Source organism: Cervus canadensis, chromosome 2 (assembly GCF_019320065.1).
Source record: "Cervus canadensis isolate Bull #8, Minnesota chromosome 2, ASM1932006v1, whole genome shotgun sequence".
Taxonomy (NCBI): Eukaryota; Metazoa; Chordata; class Mammalia; order Artiodactyla; family Cervidae; genus Cervus; species Cervus canadensis.
The window spans coordinates 20,578,191-20,597,068 of NC_057387.1; the positions used below are offsets into that span (position 1 = coordinate 20,578,191).

The following is an 18,878-nucleotide window of genomic DNA, read 5'->3' on the forward strand; positions in this document are numbered from 1 at the left end:
CTGGAATGCAAAAGTAGGAAGTCGAGAGATACCTGGAGTAACAGGCAAGTTTGGACTTGGAGTACAAAATGAAACAGAGCAAAGGCTAGCAGAGTTTTGAAAAGAGAACGCACTGGTCATAGCAAACACCCTCTTTCAACAACACAAGACAACACTCTACACATGGACATCACCAGATGGCCATACCAAAATCAGATTGATTATATTCTTTGCAGCTGAAGATGGAGAACTCTATACAGTCAGCAAAAATGAGATCGGGAGCTGACTGTGGCTCAGATCATGAACTCCTTATTGCCAAATTCAGCCTTACATTGAAGAAAGTAGGGAAAACCACTAGACCATTCAGACATAACCTAAATCAAATCCCTTACAATTATACAGTAGAAGTGACAAATTGATTCAAGGGGTTAGATCTGATAGACAGAGTGCCTCAAGAACTATGGACAGAGGTTCGTGACATTGTACAGGAGGCAGTGATCAAGACCATCCCCAAGAAAAAGAAATGTAAAAAGGCAAAATGGTCATCTGAGGAGGCCTTACAAATAGCTGAGAAAAGAAGACAAGTAAAAGGCAAAAGAGAAAAGGAAAGATATACCCATCTGAATGCAGAGTTCCAGAGAAGAAGAAGGTGAGTTAAAAAAGCCTTCCTCAGTGATCAATGCAAAGAAATAGAGGAAAACAATAGAATGGGAAAGACTAGAGATCTCGTCAAGGAAACTAGAGATACCAAGGGAACATTGCATGCAAAGATGGGCACAATAAAGAACAGAAACTGTATGGACCTAACAGAAGCAGAAGATCTTAAGAAGAGGTGGCAAGAATACACAGAAGAACTGTACAAAAAAGATCTTCATGATCCAGATAACCACGATGGTGTGATCACTCACCTAGAGCCAGACATCCTGGAATGTGAAGTCAAGTGGGCCTTAAGAAGTATCACTACAAACAAAGCTAGTGGAGGTGATGGAATTCCAGTTGAGCTATTTCAAATCCTAAAAGATGACGCTGTGAAAGTGCTGCACTCAATATGTCAGCAAATTTGAAAAACTCATCAGTGGCCACAGGACTGGAAAAGGTCAGTTTTCATTCCAATCCCAAGAAGGGCAATGCCGAATAATGTTCAAACTACCACACAATTGCAATTATCTCACATGCTGGAAAAATAATTTTCAAAATTCTCCAAGCTAGGCTTCAACATTACATGGACTGAGAACTTCCAGATGTTCAAGCTGGATTTAGAAAAGGCAGAGGAACCAGAGATCAAATTGCCAGCATCCATTGGATCATCAAGAAAGCAAGAGAGTTCCAAAAAAACATCTACTTCTGCTTCATTGACTACACCATAGCGTTTGATTGTGTGGATCACAACAAGCTGTGGAAAATTCTTCAAGAGATGGGAATATCAGACTACCTTACCTGTCTCCTGCAAAATCTGTATGCAGGTCAAGGAGCAACAGTTAGAACCAGACATGGAACAATGGATTCGTTCCAAATTGGGAAAGGAGAACCTCAAGGTTGTATATGGTCACCTGCTTATTTAACTTCTATGCAGACTGTATCATGTGGAATGCTGGGCTGGATGAAGGACAAGCTGGAATCAAGATTTCTGGGAGAAATATCGATAACCTCAGATATGCAGAGGACACCACCCTTATGGCAAAAAGCAAAGAGGAACTAAAGAGCCTCTTGATGAAGTTGAAAAAGAAGAATAAAAAAGCTGGCTTAAAACTCAACATTCAGAAAACTAAGATTATGGCATCTGGTCCCATCACTTCATGGCGAATAGATGGGGAAACAAGGTAAACAGTGAGAGACTTTATTTTGGGGGACTCCAAAATCACTGCAGATGGTGACTCCAGCCATGAAATTGAAAGACACTTGCTCCTTGGAAGAAAAGCTATGACCAACCTCAACAGCATATTAAAAAGCAGAGGCATTACTTTGCAGATGAGGGTCTCTCTAGTCAAAACTATGATTTTTCCAGTAAGTCATGTATGGATGTGAGAGTTGAACCATAAAGAAAGCTGAGCACTGAAGAACTGATGCTTTTGAACTGTGGTGTTGGAGAAGACTCTTGAAATTCCCTTGGACTGCAAGGAAATCAAATGAACCAATCCTAAAGGAAATCAGCCCTGACTATTCATTGGAAAGACTGAAGCTGAAGCTTAAGCTCCAAGCCTTTGGCCACCTGATGTGAAGAACTGACTCATTGGAAAAGACCCTGATGCTGGGAAGGATTGAAGGCAGAAGGAGAAGAGGACAACAGAGGATAAGATGGTTGGATGGCATCACCGACTTGATTGACGTGAGTTTGAGCAAGCTCCAGGAGTTGGTGATGGACAGGGAAGCCTGGCGTGCTGTCAATCATGAGGTGACAAAAAGTTGGACATGACTGAGCAACTGAACTGACTGTCTCCTCCTTCAGCGGGCGGGTTCAGACCCAGAGTGGAGCCTTTGATGCTGAGGTGACCCTGTTGATCCCTTCACTTTACAGGCAAAGAAAGTGAGGACTTGGGCCAGTATGTTTCCCTCTGAAGGCCTCTCAAGCTGGGCCACACTACCCTCAGGGGAAGGGCTGATTCCTTCTCCACTGGAGCCAGTGCAATTCCAAGGTTCCCTTGGCAGTGGGGTTCAAAGTAGACAGGCTGTTTTGGGTCAGGGCATGCGGTGGGGAAGAGGTGAGTACTCTGTGGTTCAGGAGAGCCAACCTGGATGGAGGATAAGGGAAGACTCCTGCAAGGGCTTCCATTAACTGAAGAGCGGCAACCTAAAATGCAAGGCTCTCTACACTGTTGCCCACAGTCCTTGCCAGAAAAACACTACCTACTCTTAGCAGACAAGGAAACTGAAACCCAGAGAGGCTAAGTGATTTGTCCAGAGTCATGTAGCTGGGAAATGTTTGTGTCAGAATTCAAGTCGAGGCCAGTTTGGTTCTAAGACTGAACTCTGTATTGTATCAAGCCATATCATCCCCAAACTAAAGGCTCTTCATGCCTCTTGACTGTATTCTTCCTGCACAGGGCATGCAGATAGGCAGGGTTCAGGATGTTCAGGCCACATGGTATGATTCTTTCAAGGAGTCTGTAGACTACAGAATGAGGGCTTACCGACCAGACGCTTGGTGAGTGCAGGGAGCAAGCCTTGACTGTAGATGGCCCCAGTCACGTGTGAAACCACTGCCTCAGAGAACCGTGCTAGTCCTTACGTACGCTTTATGGAGGAACCATCAGTGCCAAGCCCTGTGTTTGGAGAACAAACAGGCAGTGAATGGGACAGGAAGAAAAGTGGCTGGATGAGTATAACAGTGTGTGTTACTGGCCTGGTGTGTTACTCTTCAGGGCAGTTAAGGGCAGAGCTCTCAAGGGAAGCCATTCAGTTCACTTCAGTCTCTCAGTTGTGTCTGACTCTTTGCAAACCAATGAACCGCAGCACACCAGGCCTCCCTGTCCATCACAAACTCCCGGAGTCCACCCAAACCCATGTCCATTGAGTCAGTGATACCATCCAACCATCTCATACTCTGTCATCCCCTTCTCCTCCTGCCCTCAATCTTTCCCAGCATCAGGGTCTTTTCCAATGAGTTGGCTTTTCTCATCAGGTGGCCAAAGTATTGGAATTTCAGCTTCAACATCAGTCCTTTGCAATGAATACCCAGGACTGATCTCCTTTAGGACAGACTGGTTGGATCTCCTTGCAGTCCGAGGGACTCTCAAGAATCTCCTCCAACACCACAGTTCAAAAGCATCAATTCTTTTGTGCTCAGTTTTCTTTATAGTCCAACTCTCACATCCGTACATAACCACTGGAAAAACCATAGCCTTGACTAGATGGACCTTTGTGGACAAAGTAATGTCTCTGATTTTTAATATGCTGTCTAGGTTGGTCATAACTTTCCTTCCAAGGAGTAAGCATCTTTTAATCTCGTGGCTGCAATCACCATCTGCAGTGAATTTTGAGCCCAAAAAAATAAAGTCTGACACTATTCCCACTGTTTCCCCATCTATTTGCCATGAAGTGATGGGACCAGATGCCATGATCTTCGTTTTCTGAATGTTGAGCTTTAAGCCAGCTTTTTCACTCTCCTCTTTCACTTTCATCAAGTGAAATTTCTTCTTTTTAGTTCTTCTTCACTTTCTGCCGTAAATGTGGTGTCATCTGCATATCTGAGGTTATTGATATTTCTTCCAGCAATTTTGATTCCAGCTTGTGCTTCTTCCAGCCCAGCGTTTCTCATGATGTACTCTGCATATAAGTTAAATAAGCAGACAATGTACAGCCTTGACGTACTCCTTTTCCTATATGGAACCAGTCTGTTGTTTGATGTTCACTCTTGACATCTCCTATTTGACCACTTCCAATTTGCCTTGATTCATGGACCTAACATTCCAGGTTCCTATGCAAATATTGCTCTTTACAGCATCGAACCTTGTTTCTATCACCAGTCTCATCCACAACTGTGTGTGGTTTTTGCTTTGGCTCCATCCCTTCATTCTTTCTGGAGTTATTTATCCACTGATCTCCAGTAGCATATTGGGCACCTACTGACCCGGGGAGTTCATCTTTCAGTGTCCTATCTTTTTGCCTATTCATACTGTTCGTGGGGTTCTCAAAGCAAGAATACTGAAGTGGTTTGCCATTCCCTTCTCCAGTGGACCACATTCTGTCAGACCTCTCCACCATGACCCATCCATCTTGGGTGGCCCCACATGGCATGGCTTAGTTTCACTGAATTAGACAAGGCTGTGATAGGGGAAGCTGTAGGACGTTTAAATTTCCCTGGGGTAACAAAAGGCTTCTGGACATGATTCTGGAGAGAGACCCCTGACATCTTTTCCCTTTAAGAATCACTACTCCAACAAAGCATTGTCTTCAAATGAGCAGGGAAAAAGTTAGGAAGCCAAGGTCTAGCTGTGGAAAGTCTCCTAGTGCTGGAGTGTGCCCCTGGATTGTGAACACATGGGGACCCCTGGCCCAATCCAGAGGGAGAAGGAGATGGCAATCAGCCACCCTCTGAACTGTGTGTGCATCTTTGTTGGCACATGCAGGCATCCTGGGTACACGCCTGGCCTCGCTCACCTCTTTGCAAGGTTGCTGGTCTCAGCTGTCTGATTCTGTCATGCTCGTGCTAAGTCACTTCAGTCATGTACAACTCTTTGCGACCCTTTGGACTGTAGCCTACCAGGCTCCTCTGTCCATTGGATTCTCTAGACAAGAATACTGGAGTGGGTTGCCATACCCTTCTTCAGAGGATCTTCTTGACCCAGGGATCAAACCTACGTCATATTTGCTGCATTGGCAAGTGGGTTCTTTAACCACTAGCGCCACCTGGGAAGCCTTCTGTCTTTTCTACTTTTCCTTTTATCATGGCATCTACTCTGCAACCACAGGTCACCAGCCTCCCTGGAATAGCAAAGCCAGCATTACTCTATGAACTACTCCCAGTCTGTTCTAGTTCAGTTTGGTTCAGTTGCTCAGTCATGTCTGACTCCTTGTGACCCCCTTGTACTGCAGCATGCCAGGCTTCCCTGTCCATCACCAACTCCTGGAGCTTGCTCAAACTCATGTCCATTGAGTTGGTGATGCCATCCAACCATCTCATCCTCTGTCGTCCCCTTCTGCTCCTGTCTTCAGTCTTCCCAAGCATCAGAGTCTTTTCCAATGAGTCAGTTCTTTACATCAGGTGACCAAACTATTGGTTCTAAGGAGTGTCAAATGAGCATCTTCAGAACCAAGATTCTGATTTTACAACTCTCTCCACAGGGGGCTCAGTCCTAATATAAGACATGGTAGGAGACCAGTAGGAAAGTTTATTAAGATTATGAAAGCTGGTGGTACTTTCCTGGCTGTCCACATACAGAATAGCATACATACACACATGTACACAGCACACACACACTGTCTGCAGGAAGCCAAGGCACAAAGCCCCCATCCTGACCAGTTTGCTGCAGAGAATAGAATAAGGACATTCAGTGAAGATTTAAATGGAATGTGACTGGCTGTAATCAATCAACCTTAAAAAACCACAAGCTAATCTTTATCCTCTCCCAACACAGAAGCTCTAGCTCTGTGCACAGGTGTCTTGCTATTCACTCTTTTTCCTCAAGGCCATTATGATCAAGAAAGAGGCCTCCTGGCCAGTTCCACAGAGGCCAGAATGGAATGCCTCAGACTTCCAAGCATTCCATCAGTCACCTGCAGTTCTCCTTACCAAGTTCAGTTCAGTCCAGTCGCTCAGTTGTATCCGACTCTTTGTGACCCCATGGACTGCAGCACGCCAGGCCTCCCTGTTCTTCACTAACTCCCAAAGCTTGCTCAAACTCATGTCCATTGAGTCGGTGATGCAATCCAACCATCTCATCCTCTGTTGTCCCCTTCTTCTCCTGCCCTCAATCTTTCCCAGCATCAGGGTCTTTTCCAATGAGTTGGCTTTTCTCATCAGGTGGCCAAAATATTGGAGTTTCAGCTTCAGCTTCAGTCCTTCCAATGAATATTTAGGATTGATTTCCTTTAGGATTGACTGGCTTGATCTCCTTGCAGTCCAAGAGACTCTCAAGAATCTTCTCCAACACCACAGTTCAAAAGCATCAATTCTTCTGCACTCAGCTTTCTTTAGAGTCCAGCTCTCACATCCATACATGACTACTGGAAAAACCATAGCTTTAACTAGGTGAACCTTTGTTGATAAAGTAATGTCTCTGCTTTTTAATATGCTGTTGAGGTTGGTCATAGCTTTTATTCCAAGGAGCAATTGTCTTTTAATTTCATGGCTGCAATCACCTTCTGCAGTGACTTTGGAACTCCCCAAAATAAAGTCTGTCACTGTTTCCATTGTTTCCCCATCTATTTGCCATGAAATGATGGGACAGATCTTCGTTTTCTGAATGTTGAGTTTTAAGCCAACTTTTTCACTCTCCTTTCACTTTCATCAAGAGGCTCTTTAGGGACAGAGGAGCCTAGAGGGCTACAATCCGTAGGGTCGCAAAGAGTCAGACACTACTGAAGTTACCAAGCACGAATGCACAAAAGTGTTAAAATCCTAGGTTAGTGCCTTGCTTAGAGTAGTAAAACACAGTTTTAAAATATAAATATATACATGCATGTGTGTGTGAATGCTAAGTCGCTTCAGTCGTGTCCAATTCTTTGCGACCCTATGGTCTGTAGCCTGCCAGACTCCTCTGTCCATGGGATTCTCCAGGCAAGAATACTGGAGTGGGTTGCCATGCCTTCCTCCAGGGGATATTCACCGCCCAGGGATCAAACCTGCCTTGCAGGCAGATTCTTCACTGCTGAGCCACTGGGGAAGCCCCCAAATATATATATACTTATGTTTATTTTAAATATCTAATATTTAGTTTAAATATTTAATATAATTACATACAAAATTTAAATTTTAAGGTTAATCATATATTAAATTATATTATACTTATAACTTAATATAAAATATTTATAGCATGAAATTATAATATTTCTATATATTTATATACATAATATAATACATATATATATTATATATATATAACTGGTTTTGTTGCAGGAAGGGGGACCCCTTCCAGGGCCCAAAACTGGGCTCTTGTCTAACACTCAGAATTGAATTGTCCGAGGAGACACATGCTGACAAAGTAAGAGATTTTATTGGGAAGGGCACCCGAGTGGAGAGCAGTAGGTAAGGGAACCCAGGAGAACCGCTCTGCCGAGTGGCTCGAAGTCTTGGGTTTTATGGCGATGGGATTAGTTTCCGGGTGGTCTGTGGCCAATCATTCTAATTCAGAGTCTTTCCTGGTGGTGCACACATCGCTCAGCCAAGATGGATGTTAGCAAGAGGGATTCTGGGAAGTGGATGGACACGCGTTATCTCCTTTCAACCTTTCCTGAACTCTTCTGGTTGGTGGTGGCTTATTAGTTCCGTATTCCTTATCAGGATCTCCTGTCATAAAACAACTCATGCAGATGGTTACTATGGTGCCTGGCCAGGGTGGGCGGTTTCAATCAGTGTGCTTCCCCTAACAGTTTCAGACTGTGTGTGTGTATCTTGGTTCCCTGGAGGGAGACAAGTTTGTCCTGTCGACTATAAAAGATGTACAACTTGAGAGTTGTGAGTTAAGTTTTATTTGGGGCAAAATGAGGACTGCAGCCTGGGAGAGAGTACCTCAGATAGCTCTGAGAAACTGCTCCAAAGATGCAGTGGAGGAAAGTCAATATATAAGATTTTGGTGAAGGGGGAGTTCAATACAATTAAGCTTTCATTTTACAAAAGGTTTTCTGCTAGTCACAAGGAGTTGATGTCATCAGGAAGGGATTTAGTGCTTTTCTAAATATGAGGAGATGCAAGGTTTGGAATCCTGAAATCAGTTCCTGAAAATACTCAACTATCCAAAGGCTTGTCCCACCAGATTCCCTGGAGCACAGAGTGCCCCACTCCACCCCAAACTCTCTCAGTGGGTGTTGAAGGTTAGCAGCAGCAGCAGCAGCACAAGTTTCGATCTTTGCAGAGACAGAGGGCAAATGCCTTTGTTGTTCAGGCACTGGCAATACTCTTGGCAAGTGCCAGTTTGTAGCTGACAGTCCTAAGGCTGAGGGACTTGAACGTATAGATGTGGATTTCAGCTAAGCTTGCTCTGAGCCTCTGGGAGGAATCCTTACAAAATGCTCTAGTGCCTGGGTTGCCCCATCTCGTCATTCCATTCTTACCTCTTTACAGGGTTTTCCGTGACTGTGAGTTGTTAGGAGAAATAATGATTAGAGTGAGTCACCGTATACCGAGTCAGAGCAAGAAGGAAGCTGAGCAAAACTCCTGCAAGCCCAGTGTGGTCATGGGCAGGTGAGGAAGCCCAGGTGAGGCCTGGGAAAAGGAACTGACTTGCTTAGGATTAAATGGGTGGCCCACGGCAGAATCTAGGCAGCAACCTGGGTCTCATGACTCCTGTCCAACACTCTTTATGTGGAGCTATATTTAGTGCCTCCTAAAACCCATGGGAGGTGAACCTCCTTGTTCTATTAGCCCTTGGGAACAGAGGAGACTCAAGACCAAGGGTTGCTTGGAAAGCGGAGGACACAGAATGGTTTCCTATTTATGTTGCTAAAGAGTAAGTTGGAAGCAGCCTTGTCTGATACCTGACAGCTGGTGTAAAAATTCCAGAAGACAGAGGACTGAACACCAGGAGCCCGGAGTCAGAGTCAACAGTGGTGACTATTCTCTGCCCTGGACCACTCCAGACAACTGCAGTGCTTACACACACACACACACCCCCACTGAGATGGACGGCACTCAGTAACCCAGGAGACCTCAGCAGACCTGGGCACAGGCCAAGCCCATGTGTCTTCCATGCCAGCTGTCTGTGATTCCCCAGGAACACCAGCCCGGGGCCCAAGCACAGACATGCAAGGGAAGGCAGAGCCTACCGAATCAGGTCAAACCCAAGGATCCTTGTGAAGAATTCCTGGTGGCTGGAGCCGAAGTTTACCTGCTAAATTCCATCACCAGCTGTGTATCCCCTGGGGAATGGCAGAGGGTGTGCCCAGCAGCTGGGTGGCCGAGAGATGGCCTCACTTTCCCAGGGGGATTATGGGGGAGGGAGGAGGGAAGGGGGAAGGGCAAGCCTCCACTGCCTGGCAGAACCTGTGCTCGAGTTTCTAACTCAGCCTTGAAGTATTAGTCATTCTCATTTTATAGCTTAGACACTTTTATGGCTAAGGTTACTCAATAAAAAAGTAGGGAAGAGAGGATTTAAACTCAGCTCTGCCAGGCTCCAGGATGGGTGTTGGTTCTTTTACTTGCCCAATACTACCTTCTAAGGAATTTCTTTATTTGGAATATGTAACTATATTCTTCTCAGAAGAAGTCACACCTTTTTCCAAGCCCTCAGCATCATACTCTTTATCCTGAGATCTTTGTGCTATGGAAATTGACTCAAGACCGATGGGCAGACATCCTGTTGGGATGTTACAGAAACCGGGGGACAGGTCTGGACTTTATGCTTTGGGGCCATGCACATAAGCAAGACTGACAATGTGAGCATGCCTGTTGGTGCATTCAGGTGTCTGTGAGTGTGAGTTGGTATGTGAACATGTATTTCAGGGTGATTGACAGCATGCGATTTTGTGTCAGGGTGTGGTGAGTCCTTGTCTCACAGGAGGGCTCATGAATGAATACATGTGGGAAGATGAACTTGAGTGTGCAAGAGTGAGTGTGCACAGGGCTGACGTTCAACTGGTATGTAGAGGTGTTGATGAATCCAGAGTTAAAATGTTAAAACTACTTCTGTAACAAGTGGCAGATAGCCTCTGCATCAGGCCCTCTGCCCACCAGAGCTCCTGCCCTGACTGACTGCCAGTCAGCTCAGACCTACAGCATCGGGAAGCTGCTGACCAATGACTGTCACAGCCGGGGCCTCTGGGACACTGGTGGATCTCAGTGCTCAATGTCAGTCTCCAAGTCTGCAGAATTCACTTTGAATAATAACCGTGTGTGTGTGTGTGTGTGTGTGTGATTTGCAGGCTTCCCAAGTAGTGCTTGTGGTAAAGAAACTGCCTTCCAATGAAGGAGATGCAAGAGATATGGGTTCGATCCCTGGGTCAGGAAGATCCCCTGGAGGAAGACATGGAAACCCACTCCAGTATTCTTGCCTGGAGAATCCCATGGACAGAGGAGTCTGGCAGGCTACAGACCTTAGGGTCGCAAAGAGTTGGACACAATTGAAGCAACTTAGCACACATGTACAAATGTGTGTCATTTATGTGAGTGTATGAACATACATGAGCAGGTACCCCTGTATAAACATGTGTGAGTGTGTGAACATGCTGGCTTTGTCTTCCCAACAAATGGGTGGATTGTAAGTTCTGGAAAGATGGGATCCAGACTTTATGCTTCTTCCAGCAACTAATAGGGTCAGAGCACTTGCTGTGTTGCAAAGAATTCAGACCAGAGAGCCCGAGCATCACAAGTTTGAATCTCAGCTCTACCACCTACAAGCTGTTGCTGCTGTGAGCAGTAAGGAGCTTCTCTGCACCTCACCCCTAGCTCTAATGGGAAAAGCAACACCTACTTCAATAGGGTGGTATCAGTGTGTGGGAGCGCTTGGCACACACCATGGCCCTGCCCTGCTCCAACTCCCTAAGCATATCAGCCTCAGCTCTTGCCTCCAAGGAGCAGGGTCTGCCTCCGAAAGGCATGGCTGGCTGTATAAATTGACAGAGAAATTTTACTGTGGGCTGGAGCTGCCCAGGACTACCTCAAGAGCAGTATCCATCATGGGCAAGTGTTAAAAAAGGGAAGATTCTGGAAGAAAAGGCAACCACCAAATGGGGTGATTATGTCCTGGAGTAAATTGTTTCCACCCGTGAGCAACCCTCAGACCCTTTGTTCTACACAACTGGTCCTTGTCCTTGACTCTAAGATGTATCCTGACCCTCACACCTTTGTCTCACTACAGGGGTGGGGCCTGTGTCCCCAGGTTGGTGGAAATAAGTAGAGGGTCTTGCTGCTGACTCCAAAAGTGGAGAATAATAGTAAAAGCAGCAGTAACATTCATCCAACACTTGCTATGGGTTATTGTTTAGTTGCTAAGTCATATGAAACTCTTTGTGACCCCACGGATTGTAGCCCACCAAGTTCCTCTGTTCATGCAATTTCTCAGGCAAGAATACTGGGGTGGGTCATCACTTCCTTCTCCATACCTCTGCTTTTAAATCACACACAGGTGAGCTACTGGTGAATGCTGATGTGGAACCAAAAAGGGAATGGATTCAGCAAAGTCTAGGTCCTGATATTTCTCACAGGAAAGACATCTCCAACTCTAGATTTTTTGTCACAAATTTTTTATCACAAATCTCATAGTCTATTCACCAAATACCAGTCAGATGGAAAGGAAAAGCATAATTTACAGAAAATGATACTTTTGGAAATCCCTGCCATACATAAAACTTATTCTAAGTGTTTAATAAAATGGAAAATATAAAAACCTCCTAGTTTGGGTTACATTCTACTTATTATTTATTTACATTGTCTTATTTAACACCTTTTTCTAAATGAACAATGCAAAGAAAGAGGAAAACAATAGAATGGGAAGAACTAGATATCTCTTCAAGAAAATTAGAGATGTGAAGGGAATATTTCATACAAAGATGGGCACAATAAAGAACAGAAACCATATGGACCTAACAGAAGCAGTAAATATTAAGAAGAGGTGACAAGAATACACAGAAGAACTATACAAAAAAAATCTTCATGACCCAGATAGCCACGATGGTGTGGCTCTGTAGATAGATCACTCATCTAAAGCCAGACACATTGGAGTGTGAAGCCATGTGAGCCTTAGGAAGCATCACTACCAACAAAGCTAGTGATGATGATGAAATTTCAGATGAGCTATTTCAAATCCTAAAAGATGATGCTGTTAAAATGTTGCTCTCAATATGCCAGAAAATTTGGAAAACTTATCAGTGGCCACAGGACTGGAAAAGCTCAGTTTTCATTCCAATCCCAAAGAAAGGCAATGCCGAAGAATGTTCAAACTACCACACAATTGCACTCACTTTACATGTTAGCAAAGTAATGCTCAAAATTCTCCAAGCCAGGCTTCAACAGTACATGAACTGAGAACTTCCAGATGTTCAAGCTGGATTTAGAAAAGGCAGAGGAACCAGAGATTAAATTGCCAACATCCACTGGATCATAGGAGAAGAAAGAGAATTCCAGAAAAACATCTACTTCTGCTTCATTGACTACATTAAAGCCTTTGACTGTGTGGATCACAACAAAATGTGGAAAATTCTTAAAGAAATGAGAATACCAGACTACCTTACCTACCTCCTGCGAAACCTATATACAGGTCAAGAAGCAACAGTTAGAACTAGACATGAAACAACAGACTGGTTCCAAATCGAGAAAGGAGTACATCAAGGCTGTATATTGTTTCCCCGCTTACTTAACTTATATGCAAAGTACATCATGAGAAACGCTGGACTGGAAGAAGCACAAGCTGGAATCAAGATTGCTGGGAGAAGTATCAATAACCTCAGATATGGAGATGACACCACCTTTGTGGCAGGAAGTGAAGAGGAACTATTAAAGAAAGCGAGAGAGTGAAAAAGCTGGCTTAAAACTCAGAAAACAAAGATCATGGCATCCGGTCCCATCACTTCATTGCAAACAGATGGGGAAACAATGGAAACAGTGAGAGACTTTATTTTCTTGGGCTCCACAATCACTGCAGATGGTGACTGCGGCCATGAAGTCAAAGATATTTGCTCCTTGGAATAAAAGCTAAGACCAACTTAGACAGCGTATTAGAAAGCAGAGACATTACTTTGCTGACAAACTCGATATAGTCAAAACAATGGTTTTTACAGTATTCATGTATGGATGTGAGAGCTGGACCATAAAGAATGCTAAACACCAAAGAACTGATGCTTTTGAACTGTAGTGTTGGAGAAGACTCTTGAGAGTCCCTTGGATTGCAAGGAGATCCAACCAGCCCATCCTAAAGATCAGTCCTGGGTGTTCATTGGAAGGGTTAATGCTGAGCTGAAGCCCCAGTGCTTTGGCTAACTGATGCAAAGAGTTGACTCCTTAGCAAAGACCATGATGCTGGAAAAGATTGAAGGCATGAAGAGAAGGGGATGACAGAGGACGAGATGGTTGGACGGTATCACCGACTCAATGGACACAACTTTGAGCAATCTCTGGGAGATGATGAAGGACAGGAATCCTGGCATACTGCAGTCCATGGCGTCACAAAGGGTGGGACACAACTGAGGGACTGAACAACAACAACAAAAATTGCACATCACTCTCCTTCAACCCCAGGTGGCAGGTATTATTCTCTCCACTATTCAGATGAGAAAAGTGAGACCTGGAGTAGTGTAAGGGTGGATCTGGGATCAAAAACCAGTATGCTGGAGATAACAGAAAATCTGCAAAGTGGTCCGCACATAAGCACGTGTGTACACATGCTGATTATGATCATTCGTGGAGCCCAAAGAGGCAAAAGTAAACCTTCTGTTAAGCTGCTGAGTGAGATGGAATGAGGAAAGAGAAGTAAAAACCCAAACGAGAGATTTGGGGGAAGGTCATGTATGACAGTCATGAGAGCAGATATATGGAGGCTCTGCTGAATAACATATCTCACTGTGGGGAAATGTCTAAACTGCTCATCATTTATTTCAGGGGGTTCTTCTAAGGTTTATACAGCTTTTCAATGCTCTTTGTGTGTCATACTTGAATTCTGTTGAATGCAGCTCTCTGGGGGAATTGTTTACACTGGAGCCCCTCTCCAGCTTTCTGCGGTGTTCAGTTGGTGCGGTGCACCATGAACTGGGGCTGAGACCCGGGAGGGCTGGCCTGGATACACCTGGACTCTCACCATTGGCTCATGCTGTACCTGATTCTGGAACGTGCTCCTCCCTGCCTACCCAAATCCCATTCTGAAGCCCCCTTCTACTGGTGTTCCTCATGGAACAAACATTTTCTGGGAGCCCTGTGGTGGATGCCATGATGACAGAGATGACCAAGTTCTCCTTCCTTCCTGCATCAGCCCTAGGTATTCTCTGTTTCGTCTGAATTCCAAAGACATAAATGATGTATCTGTAGCTTCCAAGTTATCCTTTAGAAAGAATCCATCTCATCTAATTGTTCTTTGTTATCTTGAGGATCTCAGCTTGGTCTTCTTACAAGGATTATCAAACCAAGAAATCTGAAGCCCGGGTGTGTGCGTCTGTGTTTTCACAGCATCTATCACATGCTATGCAAATGAGATGGAAGGTGCTTACCAAGGAGCCACTGATGGATCGATGGACGGGATAGGTGGATTGGTGATGGATGAATTGATGGATGGATGGAACATAGCTGAAAGGCATGGAAAGGAACAATAGAGGAAGAGACAAGTCAACCAGGGAAGCAAAGCTAGAGCTTCAGTCTTCAGCTAATTCTGAATTCTACAGAATCTGCAACATATGTTTGGGATAATTCAGACTTTTAGTTTATGTTATTTTCCTTTCTGGCTCCTTTTGGGTACTTCTGTTAGTTCTCAGTGACTCCCCTGTCATGAAAAGGGAGGTAGGTATGAGAACAGAGATTCAAATACTCCTATAAGTGGACTATTTTGTGAGAGAAGGATTTGATGGGAAGGTATGGGGATAGTGAATGCAGTAGAAACAAGAAGTTTGGATTACCTGGGGGTCTGAATTATCAGATTATCTGCATACCCCAAGAATTTAGGGAACTGAAAGTAGGAGGGCCGTGAGAGAAAAATAGCCCAGGAGAATCCCCATGGGGGAAACAATGGGGGCTACAATTTTAGTAAATATTGGGAGTACATATCCTAATTATGCATTTGGCTAGCTTGAAGAAACTTCGATCTTTTCTTTTACTGTGGAGAACTTTTTAAACACGTTTTAAAAAATAGTATTTCTTTATTTTTGGCTGTGCTGTGTCTTTGCTGCTTTGCAGGCATTCTCTAATTGTGGCACATGGGGGCTACTCTCTAATCATGGTGATCTGGCCTCTCATTGCAGTGGCTTCTCTTGTTGCTGAGCACAGGCTCTAGGGTTCGCAGGCTTCAGTAGCTGCTGCTCATGGCTCAGTAGCTGCAGCTCCAGGGCTCTAGAGCACAGGCTCAATAGCTGTGGCACACGGGCCCAGTCGCTCTACAACTGAATCAGGGGTTGAGTCTGTGTCTCCTGCATTAGCATGTAGATTCTTTACCACTGAGCCTCCAGACCCACCAGCCCTTGGAATGTGTTCTTTGAATTACAACTTACTTGCTTCAATCCCCTTCTCTATTATGTAGTTCCTGGCTGAGGGTTCCCTTACTCTTTCTGCACCTTACAAGGATAAGGAATTTTTTTTTTTTTTTTTGGCACATGGGCATCATATCCCCCTGTTTCTAAGGGGTGTTCTCATTGATCATGGTTGGGGGATGTGTTTGTATGGTGCAGAAGTGTCCATCTGGTCGCCTCACCTTGGCAAGACCACAGTAAATGTTTCTCAGCTCAGAAGTGCATCTCCCCATACCTTCTCCTCCACCTGCACCCACATACCTAGCCCTCCTAGGGCTCTGGGTTAGCAAACAGAATACAAATAATCAAACTGAGACATTAATGCCAGAAGAATTGTGTTTAATTGTTTGGAAAACAGGAGCAGCAAATGAAGGGTGTTAGAAAACGGCGTCTGGGCATGCTGCCCAAGTTTCCAAGAAGCCGACAGGGTGATGTAGATACATGTCAGCAAAGGTGAATAGTCGGTTTAGAACCAGATTCTCATCTGAGATGGAAATTGCAGCTGCTAATTAATAAGAGGTTGAGATCCGGGAAGCTGCCATCCTATTGTTGCCGCCTTTTCCCGAAGAGCGGCTGCCTCCAGGAACCGGGGGTGAGTGGGGCTGACAGCTGACTGAGAGAGGGGAGTGGGCTTCATGCTCTCTGTTCTCCTGGTGGATTAGCCCTTGGCCTCATGCCTGAGCGTATTTCTTATTGGACTTCTGGCACTGCTGAAGGGGTGAGTGCTTCTATTGGCACTTGGGGGCATAGGACTCCTTGCACTTGGGTAGAGGCTGGCAAGGCTCCTGGGTCTGCTGAGGCGGGGCTCAGCACTGCTTTGGTGGGGGGCAGCACTGCTTTGGTGGGGGGCAGCACTGCTTCGGTGGGGGGCAGCACGGCTGGGGTGGGGGGCAGCACTGCTTCGGTGGGGGGCAGCATGGCTGGGGCGGGGGGCAGTACTGCTTTGGTGGGGGGCAGCACGGCTGGGGCAGGGGGCAGCACGGCTGGGGTGGGGGGCAGTACTGCTTCAGTGGGGGGCAGCACTGCTTCAGTGGGGGGCAGCACGGCTGGGGTGGGGGGCAGCACTGCTTCGGTGGGGGGCAGCACTGCTTCAGTGGGGGGCAGCACGGCTGGGGTGGGGGGCAGCACTGCTTCGGTGGGGGGCAGCACAGCTGTGGGGGAGCACACTGCTTCTGCTTCTGCTGAGACATTCTGGGCCGGATGTGCACTGGAAGCAGAAAGACACAGAAGTGAGGAAGGCTGGAGCCTTACTGGGAGAACCTCCTGCCTTGTTCACACCCACCCCGCTTTGACCTTGCCCTGGTGGCTTCACTGATTTAAGGTGTGTGTATGCATGTGTGTGTGTCCGTATAAATTGTAGCTACAGTTTGTAAGCCATTTCAAGGTTTTTTGTTTTGTTTTGTTTTTTGAGACAAACATGGGAGGAAAGAAGGAGAGATGGAAGGGAGGAAAAGGGGAGAAGAGAAAGGGAGAGAGGTAGAAGAAAACAAAGATGTAAAAAGGGAGAGAAAGAGGAGAGAGAAGTAGAGAGTAAGAAAGAAAGACAGTGAGAAGGAGAACAAAAAGCAATCCACTGCCACAGCAAAAATTGTAGAATATAGAACCAGATTTCCTGGGAGCTGAGTCTTGGCTAAACCATTAACCAGCTGCGTGAGTTTGAGCAAGTTGCTTAACTTCTTTGTCCTTTTCTTAAGGTCATTGGAAGCATTAAATGAATATATAAGAATCCATACAGACAAACACACATACTTACACACATAGACATGTATATACTCACAATATGTATATATACACACACACAAGAATCAGCACGTGATGAGTACTGTTGTAAGGATTTTTGACTTATTAAGTCAATTTCTAACAATTTTAAAAGGCTAACAAGGAGCATCTTAACCGCTCTCTAAGAGAATTCGTAGAAAAGGAGAATCTAGAGACGAGGACCTTTTAGCTCAATGCTTAATTATAGTTGAGGAAAGCAAAACTCAGAGAGGGAAGTAATTGTTCCAGAAGCACTCTGCACAGGGGTCTGGAAGCAGCCGTCCCCAGCTCTCAGAGCAGGGCGTGGCCACAGCACCACATGGCCTTGTCCCTGCTGCTCTGAGCTCCCAGGGGCCTCCGTACCCCGATCCCTAAGGAGTTCTCCTTCTTCCCTGCATTTACCGTCCCCTTAAGGGCAGCTTTGCCCCTGAGCTGATTTCCTCCCTTTCATTTTACCCAGCCCTGCTCAGCACCTGGCCACACACAAACTCACACCTCACAGGCCGCCAGTAGCCTCAGGCACGGGCTTCTCGGCAGACCCTCCTCTCCCATCTCAACCCAACTTCTAGTACCCTTCAGCTGTTGACCTGCAGCCCAAGATAGGTTGGTCTGAAATGATACATAGGAGAGAAATGCCCAAGTGAGGCCTCTCTGACCAACCACCCAAATCTGTGGCCTCAGTTCCCAGCAGAGTTGGGACCATGTGGAGCCAGGCTTCCAGGAGAGGTGCTCCTTTGTCAGACTTACCTTCGTTCACTAGCTGCTGGAGTGTGGGGATGCTGAAGGATGCTGTGGGATGCTCTGAGCCTGTCCACCTTTTATACATCTTGAATCCCTGTCTGAGGCCATGAGGTGGCCCAGGATTGGGGCATCCTAATTAGGCCCTAGTCACAGTAGAATGTACCTTCCTCAAATTCCAGGTTTTAGTCACCTTCTAGGCTGGCAACTTCCCCCTTGGTTTGGCGGGACTTGGGGATGACGGTACCTTCACTCCGGCCCTTGCCCCACCTCCCCATCACTTTACAAGGGCTGGCTGCCTCGGATTTTCAAACCCACTCGTGACTTTTGACTTAGAACCTTGGCATGTGGGATGGTCCCAAGGAAGCATTTAGGACAGTGCTGGATGTGCTGGGGTGTGAGGGCAGTTGTTCTGAGATGTTCCAGTTGATGGGGTGAGGGGTGGGCCAGGCAGGGTACACAGAAGAGCATTAGGGAAGTGACAACTGAGGGGTGAGCGGCTCTCTGGGAAACTCATTAAACTCATTATAGTTCTGAACTTGACTTAACCTGGGCTCAGAACCACATTCGGCCTGAACTGGTGAGAAAACAGGGCAAGCGGCTTTGGT

The 18,878-nt window shown here is 45.7% G+C and overlaps 1 protein-coding gene across 1 annotated transcript; it reads right to left on the minus strand.

Moving 5' to 3' along the window:
- Positions 1-16,096: 16,096 nt before the first annotated feature.
- LOC122435064 (sperm mitochondria associated cysteine rich protein) lies at positions 16,097-18,375 on the minus strand. Its single transcript, XM_043458933.1, has 2 exons — positions 18,280-18,375; positions 16,097-16,981 (listed from the first exon to the last, which is right to left on the minus strand). Exons 1-2 carry the CDS (start codon positions 18,356-18,358, stop codon positions 16,581-16,583), a joined length of 480 nt encoding a protein of 159 aa, XP_043314868.1. The 5' UTR covers positions 18,359-18,375; the 3' UTR covers positions 16,097-16,580.
- Between the last annotated feature and the right edge of the window lie 503 nt (positions 18,376-18,878).

Excerpts from the sequence above, each read along its gene's own strand:
- LOC122435064 (XM_043458933.1), bottom strand. The coding sequence starts at position 18,358 with ATGTATAAAAGGTGGACAGGCTCAGAGCATCCCACAGCATCCTTCAGC. Across the intron at positions 16,982-18,279 it reads CCAGCAGCTAGTGAACGAAG|TGCACATCCGGCCCAGAATG; the intron begins GTAAGTCTGACA and ends TTCTGCTTCCAG.